This window comes from Hemitrygon akajei, chromosome 20 (assembly GCF_048418815.1).
Source record: "Hemitrygon akajei chromosome 20, sHemAka1.3, whole genome shotgun sequence".
NCBI classification, from domain to species: Eukaryota; Metazoa; Chordata; class Chondrichthyes; order Myliobatiformes; family Dasyatidae; genus Hemitrygon; species Hemitrygon akajei.
In genome coordinates this window covers 22,498,974-22,519,267 of record NC_133143.1, presented here as the reverse complement: position 1 = coordinate 22,519,267, position 20,294 = coordinate 22,498,974, and the positions used below count along the sequence as shown (strand labels likewise).

The window sequence follows — 20,294 nt, the reverse complement described above, 5'->3', positions numbered from 1 at the left end:
TGGCAACCCCTGGCGTTTTTCAGCAAACACATGCATCCACCCGAGCTCAAATACAGTGCTTTCGGCCGGGAACTGTTGGCGCTATACCTGGCAATATGGCATTTCAGGTACTTCTTAGAAGGTAGGCCCTTCACCGCGTTCATGGACCACAAGCCGCTTACCTTTACGTTCACGAAGGTGTCCGATCCCTGGCCAGCAGCGCCATCTGTCCTACATCTCTGAATACACGACGGATGTCCAGCACGTCTCGGGTGAGGACAATGTCGTGGCGGACGCGCTCTCTCGCCCTAACATTCATGCCCTTTCCCAAGTGGTAGACTTTGAGGTGCTGGCAGAGGCGCAGCAGGCAGACGAGGAGATCCTGAGTTACAGAACCGCAGTCTCCGGCTTGCAGCTCCAAGACCTCCCCGTAGGCCCAGGTGAGAGGACCCTACTCTGTGATGTCGCCACCGGCCAGCCCCGTCCCGTCGTCCCGGCAGACTGGCGGCGCCGTGTTTTCGACCCCATTCATAACTTAGCGCACCCCTCCATCAGGACAACTGTCCGGCTGGTAGCCAACCGGTTCGTTTGGCACGGACTCCGCAAGCAGGTCAGTGAATGGGCCAGAACGTGCATGCACTGCCAGACGGCCAAGATGCAGTGGCACACCAAAGCTCTGCCGCAGCAGTTCCACCCCATCCACCGGCGTTTCGACCACATTCACATGGATATCGTGGGCCCCTTGTCAGTGTCGCGCGGAGCGCGGCACCTCCTGACTATCGTGGACCGGTTCACAAGATGGCCAGAGGCGATTCCGCTCACGAACACCACCTCCGAATCTTGCGCCCGGGCACTGATCGCCACCTGGGTGTAACGCTTTGGTGTACCAGCCCACATTACCTCCGACAGAGGCGCCCAGTTCACCTCCAGCCTGTGGTCAGCTATGGCCAGCTTTTTGGGGACACAGCTGCACCACACCACTGCCTACCACCCACAGTCGAACGGACTGGTGGAGCGTTTCCACCGTCACCTGAAGTCGGCTCTCATGGCCCGCCTGCGAGGAGCTAACTGGGCGGACCAGCTTCCCTGGGTCCTACTCGGCATCCGCACGGCGCCCAAAGATGATCTGCACGCCTCGTCAGCCGAGTTGGTGTACGGCGCACCCCTGGTCGTCCCCGGGGAGTTCATACCAGCCCCAAGGGGGCAAGAGGAAGAACCTGCAGCAGTCCTGGGCAGACTACGCGAGAGGCTCGGTGACCTGGCCCCCATACCCACTTCGCAGCATGGGCAGAACCCGACCTGCGTACCCAAAGACCTGCAGAACTGTAAGTTTGTGCTTGTACGACGGGACGGGCATCGGTCACCGCTGCAACGGCTCTACGAGGGGCCGTTCACGGTGCTCAGGAACAACGGGTCCACGTTTGTGCTGGACGTTGGGGGGGAGAGAGGAGGTTTGCATGGTGGACCGACTCAAACCGGCCCATGTGGACCTGGCGCAACCGGTCGAGTTTCCGGCACCGCGGCGCAGAGGCCGACCTCCCAAACAGGGTCCGGCCCAGACTGTGGACACTGGGGGGTATATCGTCGGTTCTGGGGGGGGGTTATGTGGCGACCCACTTCCTAGCGCACTCGAACCGGCTCACAAATAGCCAGCGTACAGGCACAAAGGCCAGGTCCGCAACAAAGGGAAAAAGCCTGCGGGGGTTTGTGAGTACGTGTCCCTTAGAGCATCCGCGCCCGGGGAGGGCGAGATGAGGGAGGCTTTAAAGCAAGGCTGTGAAGTTTGAAGAAAATCATCTTTAATTACAGTTTACTGACTCCGTGTCGTTATTTTAGCGCTGCGTGTAGCACACCGCTACAGAATGTCGATTGAGCTTGAGAGGGCATTTCCTTTACTAGAGAGTCTAGAACTAGGGTTTACTATTTAAGAGTAAGAAGCTGCATAATAAAAGCACATATGAACAAAGTTTCCTTCTGTCAGGGTCCTGAGCTTTTTTGTATTTTTGTCAATTTTGTTTGCTAATTCTAGCTACAGTTTCATGGGGATTTTGAACTATGAAGTCATGAACCGTCTTGTGTGCTTTTGCAAATTTGACTGAAGAATGCAAACAGAATTCAGATTAGATTTGAAGATGTATTACCTGCTGTTTCAATTTTTGTTTGGTATGCACTACATAATTCTGAATCTCTGTCCTGGTAATTTTGATGAGCTATATAATAACTGATTAGGTTCTTGTTGCTACATTTGTAGCATCAAAATTATTTTAAGCTCCTTGGTATTTATATCTGACAGTTAATGATTCACCAACTGAAAAGGTATCTGGGTGTACTGTTCCTCATTCATTAATCAAGGGATTTCAAATATATAAACATAAGAGAAGAAATGCTCTGAAGATTTTGATTCTACAGTACAGGTTAATGTTATGGTATCGGTTATGCACAGAAATGAAAATTTAAATATTAAATCCAAGTAGTGACATATTGATGTGAGTCCATTTAATACATTTCATTGTGGGTAAAAAAAAACTGAATTCTCTGCAGTTTTTATTTTCTTTTGATTAATAGTTGAGCCTGTTTTTTTTTACTAAATGTTGGTAATTCTTCAGTCCTTGAAGTTTTTCAATTGAGAACATTGGGCCATGATTAGGTAATTGAAGCAGTTAGATAAATCTGGTGCTGTATGAAAGTCATTAAAAATTTGAAGTAAAGATTAAGGTGTATAAAACTATACTAGCAAACAATGTACTGAACAGTAGGTGACAATGATGAACAATATAGAAAGCAAATCTGGAATATTAATAAATCAAGATCTGGGAGTGCACTTACAGATGTTAATCTTAACAAATATTCAGTATTGCAAAGTTATATAAATGATTTTACATAAAATGATTTTTGCACAAGTTAGCGGAAGGAAAACTCAAATTGTTAAGTATATATTTGGGAATAGATAGTTAAATTTCTTATTTTTTTTATTGTCTTAAGCAGTTGTTCAGAGCCAAGGATGACTTCCTAACACAATATAGAAGAAGCCGAAGCGTGAATTATTTTAATGGAATGGCTGCAGCTTGCTAACTACCACTCAGTCATATTTTGCATGCTCTTGTGTATATACCCATGCATAAACTTTATATTCTACTCTCATACTGTACAAATGTAGTCTATTTGACACAGATGTCTACAAAACATATGTCCTTATTTAATCTTCCACATTTTTAACCCACACATCCTCCATCCCCTTCTGGAGACCCCAACCTGCTTTCCATCCATCTCCTTCCAATCCAACCTCATTTGCATGCTATTACTTATTTTTCCTGTCATTTTGATGCCTACAAAACAGCTAGAACAATTAGTGAGTGACCTAGGTTCATAATTGTTACATGAGGAATATATTAATACAGTATTTGAATTGCATTGCATTCTGCAGTCTATTGTGTTTGAAGTGTACATCTGGTTTATTGGAGAAATGAATTTTTTCTGCAATGTTGATTATATTTATAATATTTTTGCAGGTTTCTATAATTAAGTTTATTTTGAACAATGGTTGCTTTTTTTTCATCAGGATAAGATTTCCATGGCATTGTGCAGTTTTTGGAAATTATTTAATAGAAACCCTAAAGCGTATTGCAGAATGGCACTCAATGCTTTAAGAGTGCATTGAAAAATCTTTTATTTTCCAGCCACCAAAGAAAGGAACTAAAAAAGAGAAGGCCACAACAAAAGCAGTGTCTAAAGGCAAGAAGGGACAAAATACTAAAATAACAAATGTGAAAAAGGCAGACAGTAGCACTGCAAAGAAAACTGCAGCTCTTGCCAAGAAGGGTTAGTACCTCAGTTACCATTTTGTGGAAGTGACAAATGACCAATTAACAGTTATAGGATGTTTGAAGAGTAAATATTGGTTGGCTTTTTGGGGGGGGGGGGAGAAATACCCTTATTTTATTCACATCATCAAAATAAGTATAAATTACTTGGGTAAAATCTGTAGTTTTTTTTATAAAAGTGCATTATTGATTTTTCTTTTTAACTGTCCATTTTTTTCTAAAAGTGATAAGACTTAATACAGGACCTAAACAATTCTTTCTCATTTGCGCTCAGTGTTAAAACCAGGCTAATGGCAGTTTAGATGCAGAAAAGTTCATAGCAATTGTGTAATTTTACTTGGGAATTTGTTTACTTAATGATAAGCAGTGCTTCCACTAAGAACTGAAATGAAACTGCCCAGTATGTTTGCAGATGACTGGTTTTTCATCTCTGAGGATTACTTATAATTTCAAAAAACAATACTGTAATTTGTTGGACCACTTAATTCCAATTTAATGTAATTTAAATTCGGGAAGTGGCATTGTAAAGGTAGCTTTAACTGAGAAGCCAGGCATGAGTAAGCGAGTAGTTTTCTTAAGTTGCATTTTAACAAAAACTAACATGGTAGGGGAATAAAGATTTATTGCCCTTTTTAATGTTGTACGAATTACAGCATTATTGTGGGATTATCATTTTTAAATAAGGATTTAAGGTATTATTGTGCTCTACCCAAAGATGTTGTTTCCAAAGTTGAAAACAAAAGCTGTTGAAATTAACTGCTTTGCTGATCTCATTGGTCGCTTTTTTAAAATTATATACATTTGAATAATGTTGCATTTTAGAAGCCAATTATGGTGTAAATTTTCTGGAATGCCCCTTTGGTAAGAATTAGTACTATCTGGCCAACATTGGGATCATAAACTTCACCAGTAATCCCACTGGATCAGGAAATGAAACACTTAGTGCACTCAGTAGAAAATATCTTCCACTGATGTAAATCCTATAATTTATGGAATTTATTGCATCAGACAGCTGTGGAGGCCAAGTCACTGAGATTAAAACAGAGATTGATAAATTTTTGATTAGTAAGGGTGTCACACCTTCTGGAGAGAATGGGGTTGGGCGGGGGGGGATAATAAATCAGTCATGATCGAATTGTGGAACTGGCTCAATGGGCCAAATGGCCTAATTTTGCTCCTATGTCTTATGGTCTTAATAAAATTCATGATCTATATTCATTAACAAATGTTTCTGACATGGAATGGAGTTAACTTATTCCATTCCTTTCCTTTAATCTTTTGTGGAGCAATCTTTTTGGTATTGTGCTATCTGAAGTACCTTTGCATATAGAAATTGAACACCAAGTTTGTGTACTCAACAAACTATTGTGCTGTCTTAACTTCATTACCATTGGAGTCATCCGCTTGAATATACTGTATATTAGAAATCCAACTCAGGCTGCATAATTCTTGGCATAACATTTTTATTTAGAGCAGATGGCTTGCTGAAGAAATCCTTTGAATTGATCAGGGCTTTTCAGTGGTCAGTTGTACAGTTAGAATGACAAATCTCAGTTTGCTATTATAATTTTAAAAAAAGGGGGTGGAGTTAGTAAATCTCAGCTGGTGAGTGTTGCAAATGATCTTGGTATGAAGTAAGTGATTGACATTCTAAAGGAGCTGTTTTGATTATTTCCACTGTCCTCAAATGAATTTTTGGTTGATCTGGTGTTTATTTTCTCTCCCTGTAAGTATATTTTCCATCTGGAGTATGGTTTGTACTTAAATACTAAAAGTTCTGCTGGTTAATCAGTCATAAACTGTGACCGGCTCATCCCACACCTTGCTTGAAATTTTATATTGTTAATTTTGCCCAATGCTGAAAGATGTGGAATAGCAAGTGCAGTATGTATTTTTTATCTAAATTTTATTACTGTTTAGAGACTTGTTTGAAACTTTATATTGCATTTTGTCACTTTCTCAGAAAGTGAATCAGAGGATGGTTCTGATGATGAACCATTGATTAAGAAACTGAAGAAACCACCTACAGATGAAGAAATAAAGAAAACTGTCATGAACTTGTTGGCTGATGCAAACTTGGAAGAAGTCACAATGAAACAAATTTGCAAAAAGGTGGAATTTGCTTTATTAATATGCAATTTATTTGAAATATCTGAATTTTTCAGTTTGTTATTGCAAAAATGTTTATTTGAGGATTAAAGATTGAAATGTTCTTTACAGTTATAACAAAACAGTAGGAATTTCAGGCTAGTAACATCGGAAATTGGAAGGGGGTGGGAGGAAATCAGGAAAATTACAGTGACCAGGACATAGGTACTGAACAAATTGTTGAAGATGTGGTGTTTTTAAGGTCCTGGTGGAGTTGATTCTAGGGTAGTAAAGTAAGTGGCTAGTGAGAAAGTTAATTCTTTGGTTTTAATCTTCCAAAATTCCCTTAAGAAAAAGTCAATTTAATTGGGAAAATGCAACATATTCTATATTTATTAAAACATAAAATGACCATTTTGGCCTATTGAGCTTATGACAGGTTGGAGAACAATCTTGCCCACATTTTATTGGGTTTCATTAAGAAAACAAAGTGTCATGAATGAAAGTATGGGATATGGATGTGCTGCTGAGTATTAAGAATTTCTAGTGGTGTTTACTCAGGTGCTATATTGAATGTAATTGTGAAAAATAAAAATTCTTAGTATAAACGTTGATGGAAGACTAGCTGACCAAGAAACAGCAGGCAGAAATGAGATTTTTGTCTAGTTGGAAATATTTAACCGTGTACTATAGGGTTTAGTGCTGGCACCTCTGCTTTTTGCATTTTCTATAAATGGACTAAAATATCAAAGGCAGGCTTGCTAAACTTGCTCAAGATTAACAAATGAGTTGTAAAGTTTGAAAGATCAAACTTGAAGGTGTAGAAGGATAATGACAGGATTCTGGGTGGTGTGGAGGAACAGTGGGATCGTGGGGTCTATATTCATGGATCCCTCAAAGTTGCTGCACAAGTTGATAGGGTGATTAAGATGTGTGGTGTGCTGGCCTTCATTAGTCGGGGAATTCAGTTCAGGAGCCATGAGGTAATGATGCAGCTCTATATAAAACATTTAAGTTAGACCACATTTAGGAATGTTGTGTTCAGCTCTGATCACCTCATTATAGAAAGGATGTGGAAGCTTTAGAGAGGGTGCAAAACCTCTGAATTGGAGAATTTGTCCAATGAGAAAAAAATTGATGGGGCTTTTCTCTTTGGGCTAAAAGAGGGTGAAAGGCAACCTGATAGAGGTGTATACGATTATGAGGAGTGTAGGTAGAGTGAATGGCCAGCACCTTTCTTCCAGGGTAGCAATGCCAGTGCCAGAGGATATTTTGGGGGAGATATCAGAGGTTTATTTTTAAACAGTGATAGATAGATAGATACTTTATTCATCCCCATGGGGAAATTCAACATTTTTTCCAATGTCCCATACACTTATTGTAGCAAAACTAATTACATACAATACTTCTCAGTAAAAATATGATATGCATCTAAAATCACCCTCTCAAAAAGCATTAATAATAGCTTTTAAAAAGTTCTTAAGTAGTTTACTTAAATACATTGAGTCCTAACCCCAGCACTTTAACATATCTTACTCCTGGTGGTTGTATTGTAAAGCCGAATGGCATTGGGGAGTATTGATCTCTTCATCCTGTCTGAGGAGCATTGCATCGATAGCAACCTGTCGCTGAAACTGCTTCTCTGTCTCAGGATGGTGTCTAACACTTAAATTGGCACATGGCTGTAAGAAAAACAGGGCTTTGAACCATGTAGGAGGGAAAGATTAGATTCTGGAGAAGATTTCTAAGTCCATTCTGGCACCGTAAGAAGTTTGTATGTCCTTCCCATGAGTGCCTCCCACAATCCAAAGGTGTACCTGTTAGTAGGTCCAGTGATTAGGCTAGTGCTATATGGGTAAGTTGCTAGACGGGTAGGGCCTGTTTTGTGCTGTAAATAACAAATTAGGAAAATGGCATTCTCATTCCTAAGGAATTGAAGAGTAGGGAGGTTGTGCTTTAGTTATAAAGTGCATTGCCGCAAGGCTGCTTGTTGAATCTAGTTGATTAGATAATGTACAATGTTAGGTGTGTGTGTGTGTGTGTGTGTATGTATGTGTTCATGTGAAAGAAGCTTATTTAAAATGGGCAAGGTAAATTTTGACCCTTAAAATATTTCAGACTTCTTCCACTATCCCTTAAGGCAAAGTTGAGTAATTGATATATAAATTGGAATGCAGTAACTCAATCATAATTTGTTTAAGTGGCAGAGAATGTTTGAGGGGAAAGTGGCCTACACCTGTTCTTGTAATATCTAGATTTAACAAGGAACTCTTACTTGTTATTAACTGCATTCAACTTGGTTGTTCCTTGGGTCATATGAGATCAATCTGGGTAGGCACTATGATCATGCATAAGAGACTCAGTGTTTGTAAAATGAACATCCTATGATGTTTCTAATTTTTTTAATCATTAAATGAATTTCCACTTTACTTTAGGTATTTGCTGTCTATCCAGAATATGACCTCTCAGACAAAAAAGATTTTGTCAAGAACACTGTGAAAGCGGTAGGTATTCATTGTTCTAAGTACTTAACTTTGATTTGTTTTAAAGCTGTTGTGTAGGGAGAAAGATGTTAACAAAGTGATTAGGGATGATCTGGATTCAAAATATCATTAATACTGGAAATCAATTTTAAAAAATGTTTGAGAAAACCTAACATTTCAGGTTTTTGACTTGTATGATAAAAGGATATGTCCAGAGTCACCATTTGATTCAGATTTTCTGATTAATATGTAAGTGCTAACATAAGAAATGCTTAATTAATTGGATTATTTAACTACTATAAATTAGAGCCCTCTAGAGAGGATGTAATTGAATGCTTTTAATGCAATTGGGGACTTTTTAAGGGTCAAATAATTTGAACATTCAAAGTTTGTGAATATAGGAGAGTGAATTGACATTATTTTGAATACGACTAAGCATTTCCTATTTGCAGACATACACGCCTTTGCCACTATTCAGTGATGAAATTGATGCCTTAAGTAATATTCTAAATTTTACTTTTCAGTGTATTTCATGAAGTGGTCCTGGTTCAAAGAAATCGGCAAAGTGATGTTAAGATGGTGTTGATACCATATTCCCTATCGATTGTGAGAATGAATGAACACCAGCACAAATAAGAATGCTTGAGTGGGGATTGATGTAGATTATCTTATGCCAATACCAATCGACTATCCTTCAAACTAGATTTGGCTTCTTTAGCTATAGTTCTGCCTTTTAAGACTTGAACTTTTATCTGTTAAATTTTCTAGTAGTATACTAGTTTTTTAAACCTGTTTATGAACTGTAAATTTGATGAGTTGTGAATAAATTACCCGATAACTTGATTATGGTTAAGCATTTTTTTCTTAGTAGCTCAAATTCAGCTGAATAATTGGAAAAGTAGCTGCTCTTCCTGAGCTTGAAAGTGGATCACAGTTGCATGTACTGTTAAAGCAATTTAATTTTTAATCTTTGATTTGTTCTTCTGTATTTAAATGTTCTCAAGGCAAAGCTGCAGTTTTAATTTTGTAAGAGGGGTGGTTTTATTAGTGATGCAGAATATGTACATTCATAATTCAGTTCTTTGTAGAACCTGTTTTGACTATTAACATGCCCCTGCTTGAAGATTAAATAAAAGTGCAAGGAGACAGTTCAGACTTTTTAAAATTCTTTATAAATTGGGAGTATGACCAGCTTACAAAAAAATCTTTCTGAATAGAAAGAGCATCCATCTTGTTGCAAACTCATTTGATCATTATACCTGTTCAGAACAGTTAATTTTAACTGATGAAGGGAGAAAGTAATCTTACTATCTATTTTTGATATTCATCATTTCAAACAACTTTAGAACAGAGGTATGAATTTGCATTGGAAATCAAACTTTAGGCAAGCTGTTAGTATAATGCAATGCCTGAACTAAAACAATCCTAATTTGCATACAGTGTATTACAGTCATGCTAACTTAAATTTTGGATCAGGCTGCTGAAAAACAAGTTTGCAAGGTAATGAGAAATTTACAGACAAGTTTCTAATAAAGTAATTTGTGGAATAAGGAAGGCTAAAAATGCAGTACCTGAGATTGATTGTTTAAATTACCCCAAAGGCAAACTGGCATTCTAGCTCAGCTCAAATTAATTCTAGCAGTACTTTTTTTTTCTATTTGCAGAAAGCAGACACAAAGGAGGCAGTTCTAACAAAATGAAACATTTACATCAATATATACAGGCTTTTAAAAAAAAATTGAAAATTACTATAAATAGGATCAAAAGGATTTAGTTTAGGCAGTGAAAGAACTGTCATTTTAATAGCACTCAGGTTGACGAGAATTAAAAGGCAGTGTTATTTGCACATTTTCAAACCAACATTTAGTTTAACAGTCAATTTGGATTTTCAACTGAAGAAAATGCAAGTATACTTTGATTTTCCTGTTCTAAAACTTGGATATTAATGATTATTCAGGAATATGAGATGCTGGAAAGCCAGAGTAACACACAAAATGCTGGAGGAAGTCAGAGGGTCAGGCAACAGCTATGGAAAGGAATAAACAGTTGGCGTTCTGGGGCAAGACCCTTCATCAAGGTCTTAGCTGAAAACATCAACTGTTTATGCTTCTCCATAGATGCTGACTGACAAAAGTACCTCCAGAATTTTGTGCATTGCTAATAAAATTTAATCTGGCAGAAAAAAAACAGCTATCTTGTACACTTGACTGAGGTAATTATAGCTCTGGCTATAAATGCAGAGTTTCTTCCAAACAACTAACAGGATTGCTTTCAAACAACTCATTGACACTAGAAGGATAGAAATAAATTTCTTTCAAAACTAAAATACAATCTTTGATACAGTTTCAAATTCCTTGGTCACTACTTGCAACAACTATTGATAGGTGGTTAGAATCCAGTATTAAATTTACCAATATAAAGGAACTGATTGGTTCTGCAAAATCATAGGTGGCTTTTTTGTCATGCAACCTTAATATTGTGTTGTGAAAGCTGTTCAGTATTTAACTGCTTTTTTGCACTTTGTAGAACTTACACTTATGTTTCACAACTTTTTATTAAAAGGCTCCAAGTTACAGGTTTATTGCCTTTATTTGTAACATGAATAGTTGCTGAAAGTTCAACCAATTTTTGTACTCTGGTATATAAACAAGTTTTAATCAATTTTTAAATATTTGCAAATTTTCATTCTTGAATTTGAAGCAGAGAACTACCATTACAGAATTCAGCAGCAATTTTTTTTAAAGAGCAGTACCTTCCATATATACAGCATTTTTCATTCAGTCATATACGTCGTCATTTACAATGCAGCAATTTTACTAGCTTCTCTGACTCCACTGAGGTATGCCCCTGTAACAGTTTGTGGAAAGTGCCGATTTGTTGCCTGTTTTAAAAGAAAAGTAAATTAGGATTTCAATTAATATTCTAGTTAACACAGCAAAATGGTCACAAAAAAAACAATCAGTATATCTTGCATTTAGGCCTTTCATATAGCCACTGGCATATTTCTGAACATCATTTGAAATAGTCAAAAACAAAACTAGTAACTAGATAAAGCAGCATCTGAAGATTGTACAAACATTAAGGATTATTGAAACTAATTTTCCATTAAATTCTTGGTTTTGATTTCTTGAGAATTTCTTAGTGATATACTGAATCTGTTGGTTGCATCTTTATACAGTTTAAAATGTGAATACACCTTGCTCTATCTTAAGGGGTATACTTCATTTCCGCATGGCTTTAAAACAAAATTATTTGTTGCTCTAAATGCTGGCATTTGAAGAATAATGGTTATACAGGAAGTATAATCAGGGAGAGGACAATCCAAATATTTTGGTTAATTATAATATCAATACAATATGCAAGTTGAGATATTTTAAAAAGTTGTTAGGTGGAATTAACTCACAGCCCTGTTGCTTAATGGTTCAGCTGGCTGGTTATCTGTCAATTAGTCTGTATCTTTTATTATTTACTGGAGGCCTGTAAGAATGCTTCTTAAAGGACAATTTTATGTTACAGAATACATTAACATGGCTGACTGATAGACTCAATACAAAGTCTAATTTTCAGCATCTTTGCCTGGTTAACATATTACATAGGTTTTGTATATTAATTATTTGAATTTTATAGTTAATTAACAGTTAGTAATATAGAGGTTCCTTGGGAGACACATTTTGTTAGCTTAAAACTAGTGTCTGTTATACATTTTTTAAAAATGTCCTTGATCATCTGAACTGATCATTTTTGATATTAAGCACGTGGGGTTTATCTTGACAAATAATAAAGCACAAGGGTCCATAAAAATGAGTCAGCTGATTTATTTAACATCTTTCATGAATCAATTTGTAATGATCAATAAGCCATTTCTTTCTCAGAGCAATCTTAGATTTAAAAAAAAAATCCATGTTGTATCTACTTACCTCACCAGCAAAAAAAACTTTTCCCTGTATATCTTCAGCAATTATATCATAAGCTTCACCACTTCCCCCTGCCTTTATAAAGCTGTAAGCCATCTGTGTCCAAGGGTCCTTATTCCACTGTGTAACAAAGTATCTGATTGGATCTGGAACTTCCTATCAATAAATAAAATTAATACTTGTATATTCTTGCAACATTACACCTATGTGACATCCAAGGGAACAACTGAATTCATCCCACTTCCCTTGGCAATTCGTTCTTTCTTCTAGACATCAATTCACTCCTATTTGATTAATTTTGCCATTAACATGTCAAGAATACCTTACAGTAGCCAGTTAACCTAACAATAAGACATTGGATTGTGGGAAGAAACAGTGATGATAACCTGAATCTAATATGTGTCTATATTCTGGACTAAGTGTTCAAGAGGCAGGGAGGGAGGAATCATGGTTGGGAAAAGGGAGGGAGTGGGAAGCACCAGAGAGACATTCTAAAATCAATATGCCAATTGTTTGGAATCAAATAACCTTGCTTTGTGTCCCTACACCCATATCACCACCCGCTTCACCACTCCTCTGCTACCTGTCCCATACCCCTTGCATAGAGTTCCACCCTTGCCAATCCCAATGTCATTTGCTCCCACCAGATTTACAAACTCGCTCTCCTCCCCCTGTGAGAAATGCATTATTTTATATTTAAACACTCAGCTCTCTTCTGACCTTACTGCAATCAAATTGGACTCGGAGGCTGGTGAGGACAAGGAGAACCCTATCCCGAGTGGGGTGGCGGGCAGATGGGGTGAGAGCAGAGTTGATGGTGGAGGAAGGGAAACCCCCTTTGTTTAAAAACTTCATCCTGGAATAAAAAGCCTCATCCTGAGAGCAGATGTGGCGGAGACGGAGGAATTGTGAGAAGGGGGTGGCATTTTTGCAAGAGACTGGGTGGGAAGAGGAATAGTCCAGGTAGCTGTGAGTCAGTAGGCTTATAGTAGATATCAGTAGATAGGCCGTCTCCAGAGATGGAGACAGAAAGATAAAGAAAGGGGAGGGAGGTGTCGGAAATGGACCAGGTAAATTTGAGGGCAGGTTGAAAGTTGGAGGCAAAGTTAATGAAGTCAACGAGCTCAGCATGCGTGCAGGAGGCAGCACCAATGCAGTCGTTGGTGTAACAAAGGAAAAGAGGGGGATAGATACCCATATACACTTGGAACATGGACTGTTCCGTAAAGCCAACAAAGAGACAGGTATAACTGGGACCCATGCTGGTGCCCATGGCTACACCCTTGGTTTGGAGGAAGTGGGAGGAGCCAAAGAAGAAATTATTGAGAGTAAGGACTAATTCCGCTAGACGGAGAAGAGTGGTGGTAGAGGGGAACTGGTTAGGTCTGGAATCCAAAAAAAAGTTTTGAGACCTTCCCGGTGGGGGATGGAGGTATATAGGGACTGGATGTCCATGGTGAAAATAAGGCGTGAGGGCCAGGGAACATAAAATCATTGAAAAAATTCAAAGCGTGAGAAGTGTCACGAACATAGGTGGGAAGGGATAGAACAAGGGGGGAATAAAACAGTGTTAAGGTATGCAGAAATGAGATTGGTGGGGCAGGAGCAGGCTGAGACAATGGGTCTACCTGGACAGGCAGGTTTGTGGATCTTGGGTAGGAGGTAGAAACGGTAAGTGTGGGGTGTGGGAACCATGAGGTTGGTGGCAGGGGATGGGAGATCCCCAGAGCTGATAAGGCTGGTGATGGTGTGGGGGACAGTGGCCTGGTGCTCCTTAATGGGATCATGATCGAGGGGTAAATAGGAAGTATCAGCGAGTTGTCGCTGTGCCTTGGCAAAGTATGCCAGACTACAACAGCGCCCTTCTTATCAGTGGGTTTTATAGTGAGGTTGGGATTGGTGCGGAGGGAGTGGAGAACAGAGCGTTCGGAAGGAGTAAGGTTGGAATTGGAACAAGGTGTGGTGAAGGCGAGACAGGTGATGTCCCGTCGTCAGTTAGCAATAAAGAGATCCAGAGCAGGCAGAAAACCAGAAGTCCATGAAGAGGAGGAGGGTTGAAGACGGGAGAAAGGGTCATCGGTGGGGGTGGGAGAGCCCTTGCCGAAGAAGTAGGCTCGAAGACAGAGCCGGCAGAAGAGTTCAGCGTCATGGCATATGTGGAACTCGCTGAGTTGTGGGCAAAGGGGGACAAAGGTGAGGCCCTTACTGAGGACAGAGCACTCTGCCTCAGAGGGGATGGTAAAGACCCGGCACAGATGAGAGCTGGGATCAGAGGGGGGAGGGGTAGGATAAGAGGAAGATGGAGCCTCTGAAGGTCTAGGAGTTGACAGTGGGATCTGAGGGAGAGGGGACTGCAGAGTGTGGTGGGGGAAGGGGAAGACAGGAATCAAAATCGCAGCAATTTTTATGTATCTTACTGGCTCTGCAACATTCAAGCTCCATTCTTGGATAAAGGCTGCAAAGTTGATTTACTCATAACCCCATACTAAACCAATTAAATACTAATTTGTACACAGTTCTCATCATTCATCACTTATGTTTGCTAATCTATACTAGCTGAGATCTACATTATAAAATTATCAAAAGTTTTAAAATCCCTCTATCTTACCCCATTGTTAACTGCTACAAGTACTATCAGATATCTAACTTTCTCTATTCACAGTTCTGATGAGTTCTGCCTCCATTATCCTTTCAAAACTGACTTTCCATGATTAATCTGTGCCTTTATAAATAAGAATTTACACTAAAATTGGACTTCAATAATTTAGCGAGAATTAATGTCAAATTAACTGACCTGTAATTACATGGTTTATCTTCCTTTTCCCTTTGAAAGCAAAATGTTAGCAGTTCCCCAATACTTGAGCACCACTATGATTGAAAAATTGTTAGTGCCTCAGATTACTTTTTTTACTAGCCTGTAATACATTTCATCTATGCATATTTATCCACTTTTAGGGTTCTAACACCCTAAAAGTGGATAAATACTCCTCCGCCTCACTAAATCATATTTAATATTTCAAAATCTTAATTACAGCATCACAAACATTATTTTAACAGACATTCACAAAATATTTAGAACCTCACCCACATCTTCCACATTCATTTTTTTTCTTGTTTATCCCTAACTTATCATACTCATGCTTTAGTTATCCTGTGTACCTGTGAAACTTCTGGATTTTTTGATTTTATGTACCTTCCCCCCCCCCCCCACCCCCGCATCTAAACACAAGTCTAGGTCTAAGCAGTTATCTGCTGGCCTCTACAAAGAGAAAGACCAAGTGCAGACTTGATAACGGATTTGCAAAACACCAATGCTCAGTCCACAATGGCCATCCCAGTTGCAGACCATTTCAACTCCCCATTCCCACACTGACCATGATGAAGCCCAATGCAAACTGGAGGAGAAACGCCTAATATTCTGCCTGGGTAGCCTACAACTCAATATGAATATCAAATAAGAAAATCTAGATATTGGAAATCAAAGTACAGGTAGTCCCCAAGTTACGAACATCCGACTTACACACAACTCGTACTTACGAACTGAGGAAGGAGAACGCCGTTCGCCATTTTAAGTCGGATCGCGACGTCATACGCCATTTTAAGTCATTGCCATTGACACTGTGTTGAGTGTTTAACTTTGTATTTGGCTTAAATTTTTTTTAGTAAGATTCACCCTGACTCCGCGCCACCTCCAATTTAAATACCCACGCGGAATATTGTGAAGGATCAAATACCCAAATCCAGCACAGCCCCCACTTGTCCCATTTAGCCTGTCTCAGTGTGGTGGTCCTTAGGACCCAGCGGACCTCAGGAGCCGGCACAGCTCGGGACCCGCCACTCGCAGTGTTTCTGTTCCATTGACGGGAAGCGATCGCGATTGAAAATAAAGTGGAAATAATAAAGCGTTTGGAAAGAGGAAAAACGCCATTGGTCATTGGAAAAGCGCGAGGCTATAGTCGGTCAACGATCGGAACAATTTTAAAGGATAACGGATAAAGTGAGAATAATGGAGCATGTGAAACGCCCTGCCCCGATGAAAGCTACAATTATTACTAAGCAACGCAGTGGTTTAATTATTGGAATACATACGTCTCTTAAGTGTTTTATATGCATAGAAAGGTAAAATATATACTATATACTAAGACAAACGTTTGACGAACTGTCACTAAATTATACCGGATATACTTGTTCCGACTTACGTAGAAATCCGACTTAAAGATGGACTCAGGAACAGAACTCATATGTAACCCGGGGACTGCCTGTACACACAAAATGCTGGAGGAACTCAGCAGGCCAAGTAGTACATATGCTCAAGAGTAAACAATCCTGATGAAGGGTCTTTCCCCAAAACGTCGACTGTTTACTCTTTTCCATAGATGCTATCTGGTCAGCAGAGTTCCAGCATTCTGATGTGTGTGACATGAATATCAAACTTTACAATTTTATGTAACCACCCCTCCTATCCTCTCTCTCTCCCCCCATTTTTCCCCATTTCTACCCTCTCCTGATTGCTTGTGCTTCCTCTCCTGTACCCCACAGACCACCTTTACTGATCTTTATCTCCTTTCTCCTCCTGGCTCCATCCACCCACTTCAACAAAGGTTCCTCACCCCCATCTGATTCCAATTTTCATTCACCTCTTATTAATTATTCCCATTTTCACCTCTTATCCAAATCCAGCTCCAGTAATGCTTTATATTCCTGCTCATCTTCCTCCAGCAGCTCTTTCATCTTCACACTCCCCACTACATTGCTCCATATTTTTCTCTCCCCTCTCCATCCATCATTCACCTGCCAGTTTTACAACTCCACCCCCACAAACCTCCCTTTCTAGCACTACCTGCCTGTCATCTTGCAGCTTTCCTCAGTCCACCAATTGCCTTGGAATCCTTTCTTGCCACTCACCTTCTCTTGATGCTGGCCATCTGACCTCTACACTCAGTCCTGATGGAAGATTTCAACCCAAAATGATAATTTATTTTCTCCCACTAAAGCTGCTCAGTGCACTGAGTTCCTCCAGTAGTTTTTTTTAAAAATCCAACAGTACTTTGTTGATCCTTTTTTCACATTATAATAATTTTTGTCTTCACTGTACTGCTGCCACAAATTTCACAGCATATAAGCCAGTGATTGTAAATCTGATTTCTTATTCTTCCATTGATCTCAGTGTCCTACACTTCCTATACTTATTGCAAATGTGCACCATTAAATGAACCTGTAGTTTTAATTTAATTGTCTACTTGCTTTTAACCTCCCTTACTAATTTTTGACCTTTTTCCAGTTCTGCTTTTCTCTCTTCTTAGTGTATGTGCACCTTCCCACCACATCTATGCTAAATTAAACCCCTCAAACCCATCCACAAGATCACCAGCAAACTGATCTGCAACAATATTGAACCTAACAACAGCAAAGATTGTACCTTCCGCAGAATTGATCTTAATGCCCTAGGTACCTGTAACCCTCCCATCAACATCACCTCCCCAGCAATTTATTCACCTCTGCAATCCTATTTCAAAACTTACTAGTATGTCATTCCAGGAGTAATCTGAGATTCTGCTTCTTAAACTCTCACAAATTCTTAAAACATAACTGCAGAACCTCACCCTTTTATCTACCTATGCTGATGGTCTTAAATAAAAAAACTTCTGACCTCCGACTCCAGGCTATTCTACATCAATGATACTAAAGACTTCCTTAATAACTGTTCATTGCTCTCCCTTCCCCCCCCCCCCCCCCCCCATACTTGAGGCTCTCATGGTCTTTGCTCAGGTTGCATTCTCCAGGTGAACCACTATTTGCTTGTCTGGCATGGACTCACTCCCCTGATCACATTCCCAAGGTGCAAAGTAACCATCTCATGAAATGCTAACTACAGAACATTCAGTGAATCAACTGTTGCTCAAGCTTCAAAACCCAGATCTCATGCTCCTCCAGCTAATGACATTTCCTCTACCTTAGGTCGTTCAAGTCACAGGAAATGCTCTGCAGTTACCACAGAAGACAAAATGGGATTTTCATCCCTACTATTCTAGTTATTAGATTAGCTCTTTAACCAGAAACTTCAAAAGTACCTATTTTTTCTACCGAACCAAAATTCCAAGTTTCATACATTAGTACTCCATTAAAATGGGCTCCATAGTACTTAACTTGCATTAGCAAAACTATTTTGCATTACAGAAAGGATGGAACCAAAGCAAGATGAGGACAAAACTCTTTTACATGATATAACTAAATTCCAGTTGGAACAATATACTTAAAATCCAATAAACACAGAAAACTGGAAGCACTCAGTAGGTTAAGCAATGAGGAGAGAATCTAAATCAACATTTACCCTCAAGAGTCCTTCATCAGAACTACAAAGATGAGAAGGTGAAGAGAACAGAGAGAATTTCTGAAAAGATACAGCAGACTAAAGCTGATAAGGTACAATTTCCTAGAGGTAAACTAAAATGATACAGAAACAATTTGAAACAGGAAGGTACAGTTATATCTGTGATGGGAAAATAAAAAGGATTTAACTGAAAATAATAAACTGAATATCATATTATTAAATATCAACATCCTGGGCTGAATGGTACTCTAAGATTAGAATACTTTTCATCAGACAATGATGGCAACCCTGAGCTTCCAGCCTTATAACATTTTACTTCTCCATCCCATTCCCATGCTGGTATTTCTGTCTTCAATCCTAGCTGAGAAACAATTTACCTGAAAGAAGAACATGCAAAACAAAGCAACTATCTAGAAAATACTGCTTGCAGATTGAGGGTAGGATTCGACAAGGTAAAATACAAGTGAGGAAGTGTCAATTAATCACTTTGGTTTAAGTATGGAAAAGCAGAATTTCTTTTTAGAAACACAAAGACACTAGAAAGGAATTCAGCCCCTCAATCTGCTCCACCATTCAATATAACATGGCTGATTTTCTACCTCAACAATATTTTGCTGCAAACTCTACCTCATTTTTTTTAATATCCAGAAATTTATCAAACATCATTTTAAATGCAATCACTGTCAGAGTTTCCTCAGTCCTTTGGAGAAGACATTTCCAAAGTGAGGAAATGTCATTTCATTTTAGTTTTCTCTCTCATTTTCAGACTATGACAACTATACCTTTGCTATATCCTACCTTCTCTAAAGTTCTCTTAATTCTCTAAAATTATTTCAACAAGGTCATAGCTCCTTCCAAACCCCAAAGGGAAAGAGTTAAGCTAGTCTCAAATTTAAAAAACTGTAATTCTAGGAAATAGATCAGCAAATCTTTGCTGCACTCTCTCTGTAAGAAATCTATCCTTTAGGAAAGAAGATTTAAGTTATACATAAAGATCCAGGTGTGGTGACATAATTATACTTTACTATTGTACTCAATTCCTCTAGTAATAAAGATGAACAAATGATTTGCTTTGCTAACTGCCTGCTGCATGTTAAGTTCAGTGACTGATGTGCAAGAACACCCTGGCTCCTTTGAGCATCATTTCACACTCATTCACATGTGAATGACCTCGGTTTTCCCCCACACTGAACTTCATCTACCATGTTGCTGCTGACTCCCTCAGCTTGAAGACTGCATCCTCATCACTATGTTCATTTGCATTTAGTTTTGTATCACTGACAAACTTGGAAATAATACATTTTGACCCTGCTATACAGATTGTGAATAGTTATAGCCTAAGCATTGATCTCTATGTACTTGCAAGTCGCATTCCACACACTAAAGGACTCACATTTTACCCATTTTGTTCTCTATTTGATTGATAACAGCATTTGAGAATGTCAGCTGGGTCTTGTATTATTAATATATACTGAATTTATGTACAATTGAGGCAGAGGCTGATGTTGTTGCCTAACAGATAAAGTCTTTCTAAGTGGTGATTAATCTACACCATTTCTGATCAGAGTGCTTTTAGCAGCGTTTCTTTATGAGAACACAAAACACTACGAAGTCCCCATTTCAGAAAAAGTACACCATTCTCATCATGCAGGAAACAGACAACATTGTTTAGTACACC

At 39.1% G+C, this 20,294-nt stretch overlaps 2 protein-coding genes across 2 annotated transcripts in view; one reads left to right on the top strand and one right to left on the bottom strand.

Moving 5' to 3' along the window:
* dek (DEK proto-oncogene) overlaps positions 1 to 9,214 on the top strand; it is a 35,442-nt gene extending 26,228 nt beyond the window's left edge. Inside the window, exons 8-11 of the mRNA XM_073024011.1 lie at positions 3,657 to 3,798; positions 5,764 to 5,912; positions 8,324 to 8,392; positions 8,896 to 9,214. Coding sequence (XP_072880112.1) covers positions 3,657 to 3,798; positions 5,764 to 5,912; positions 8,324 to 8,392; positions 8,896 to 8,907 — 372 coding nt within the window. The 3' untranslated portion in view covers positions 8,908 to 9,214. The remainder of the gene's footprint in view (positions 1 to 3,656; positions 3,799 to 5,763; positions 5,913 to 8,323; positions 8,393 to 8,895) is intronic.
* A 310-nt stretch (positions 9,215 to 9,524) lies between these two features.
* Positions 9,525 to 20,294, bottom strand: part of kdm1b (lysine demethylase 1B) — a 79,885-nt gene continuing 69,115 nt past the window's right edge. Inside the window, exons 20-21 of the mRNA XM_073024010.1 lie at positions 12,289 to 12,441; positions 9,525 to 11,252 (exon numbers count right to left, since the gene is read on the bottom strand). Coding sequence (XP_072880111.1) covers positions 11,169 to 11,252; positions 12,289 to 12,441 — 237 coding nt within the window. The 3' untranslated portion in view covers positions 9,525 to 11,168. The remainder of the gene's footprint in view (positions 11,253 to 12,288; positions 12,442 to 20,294) is intronic.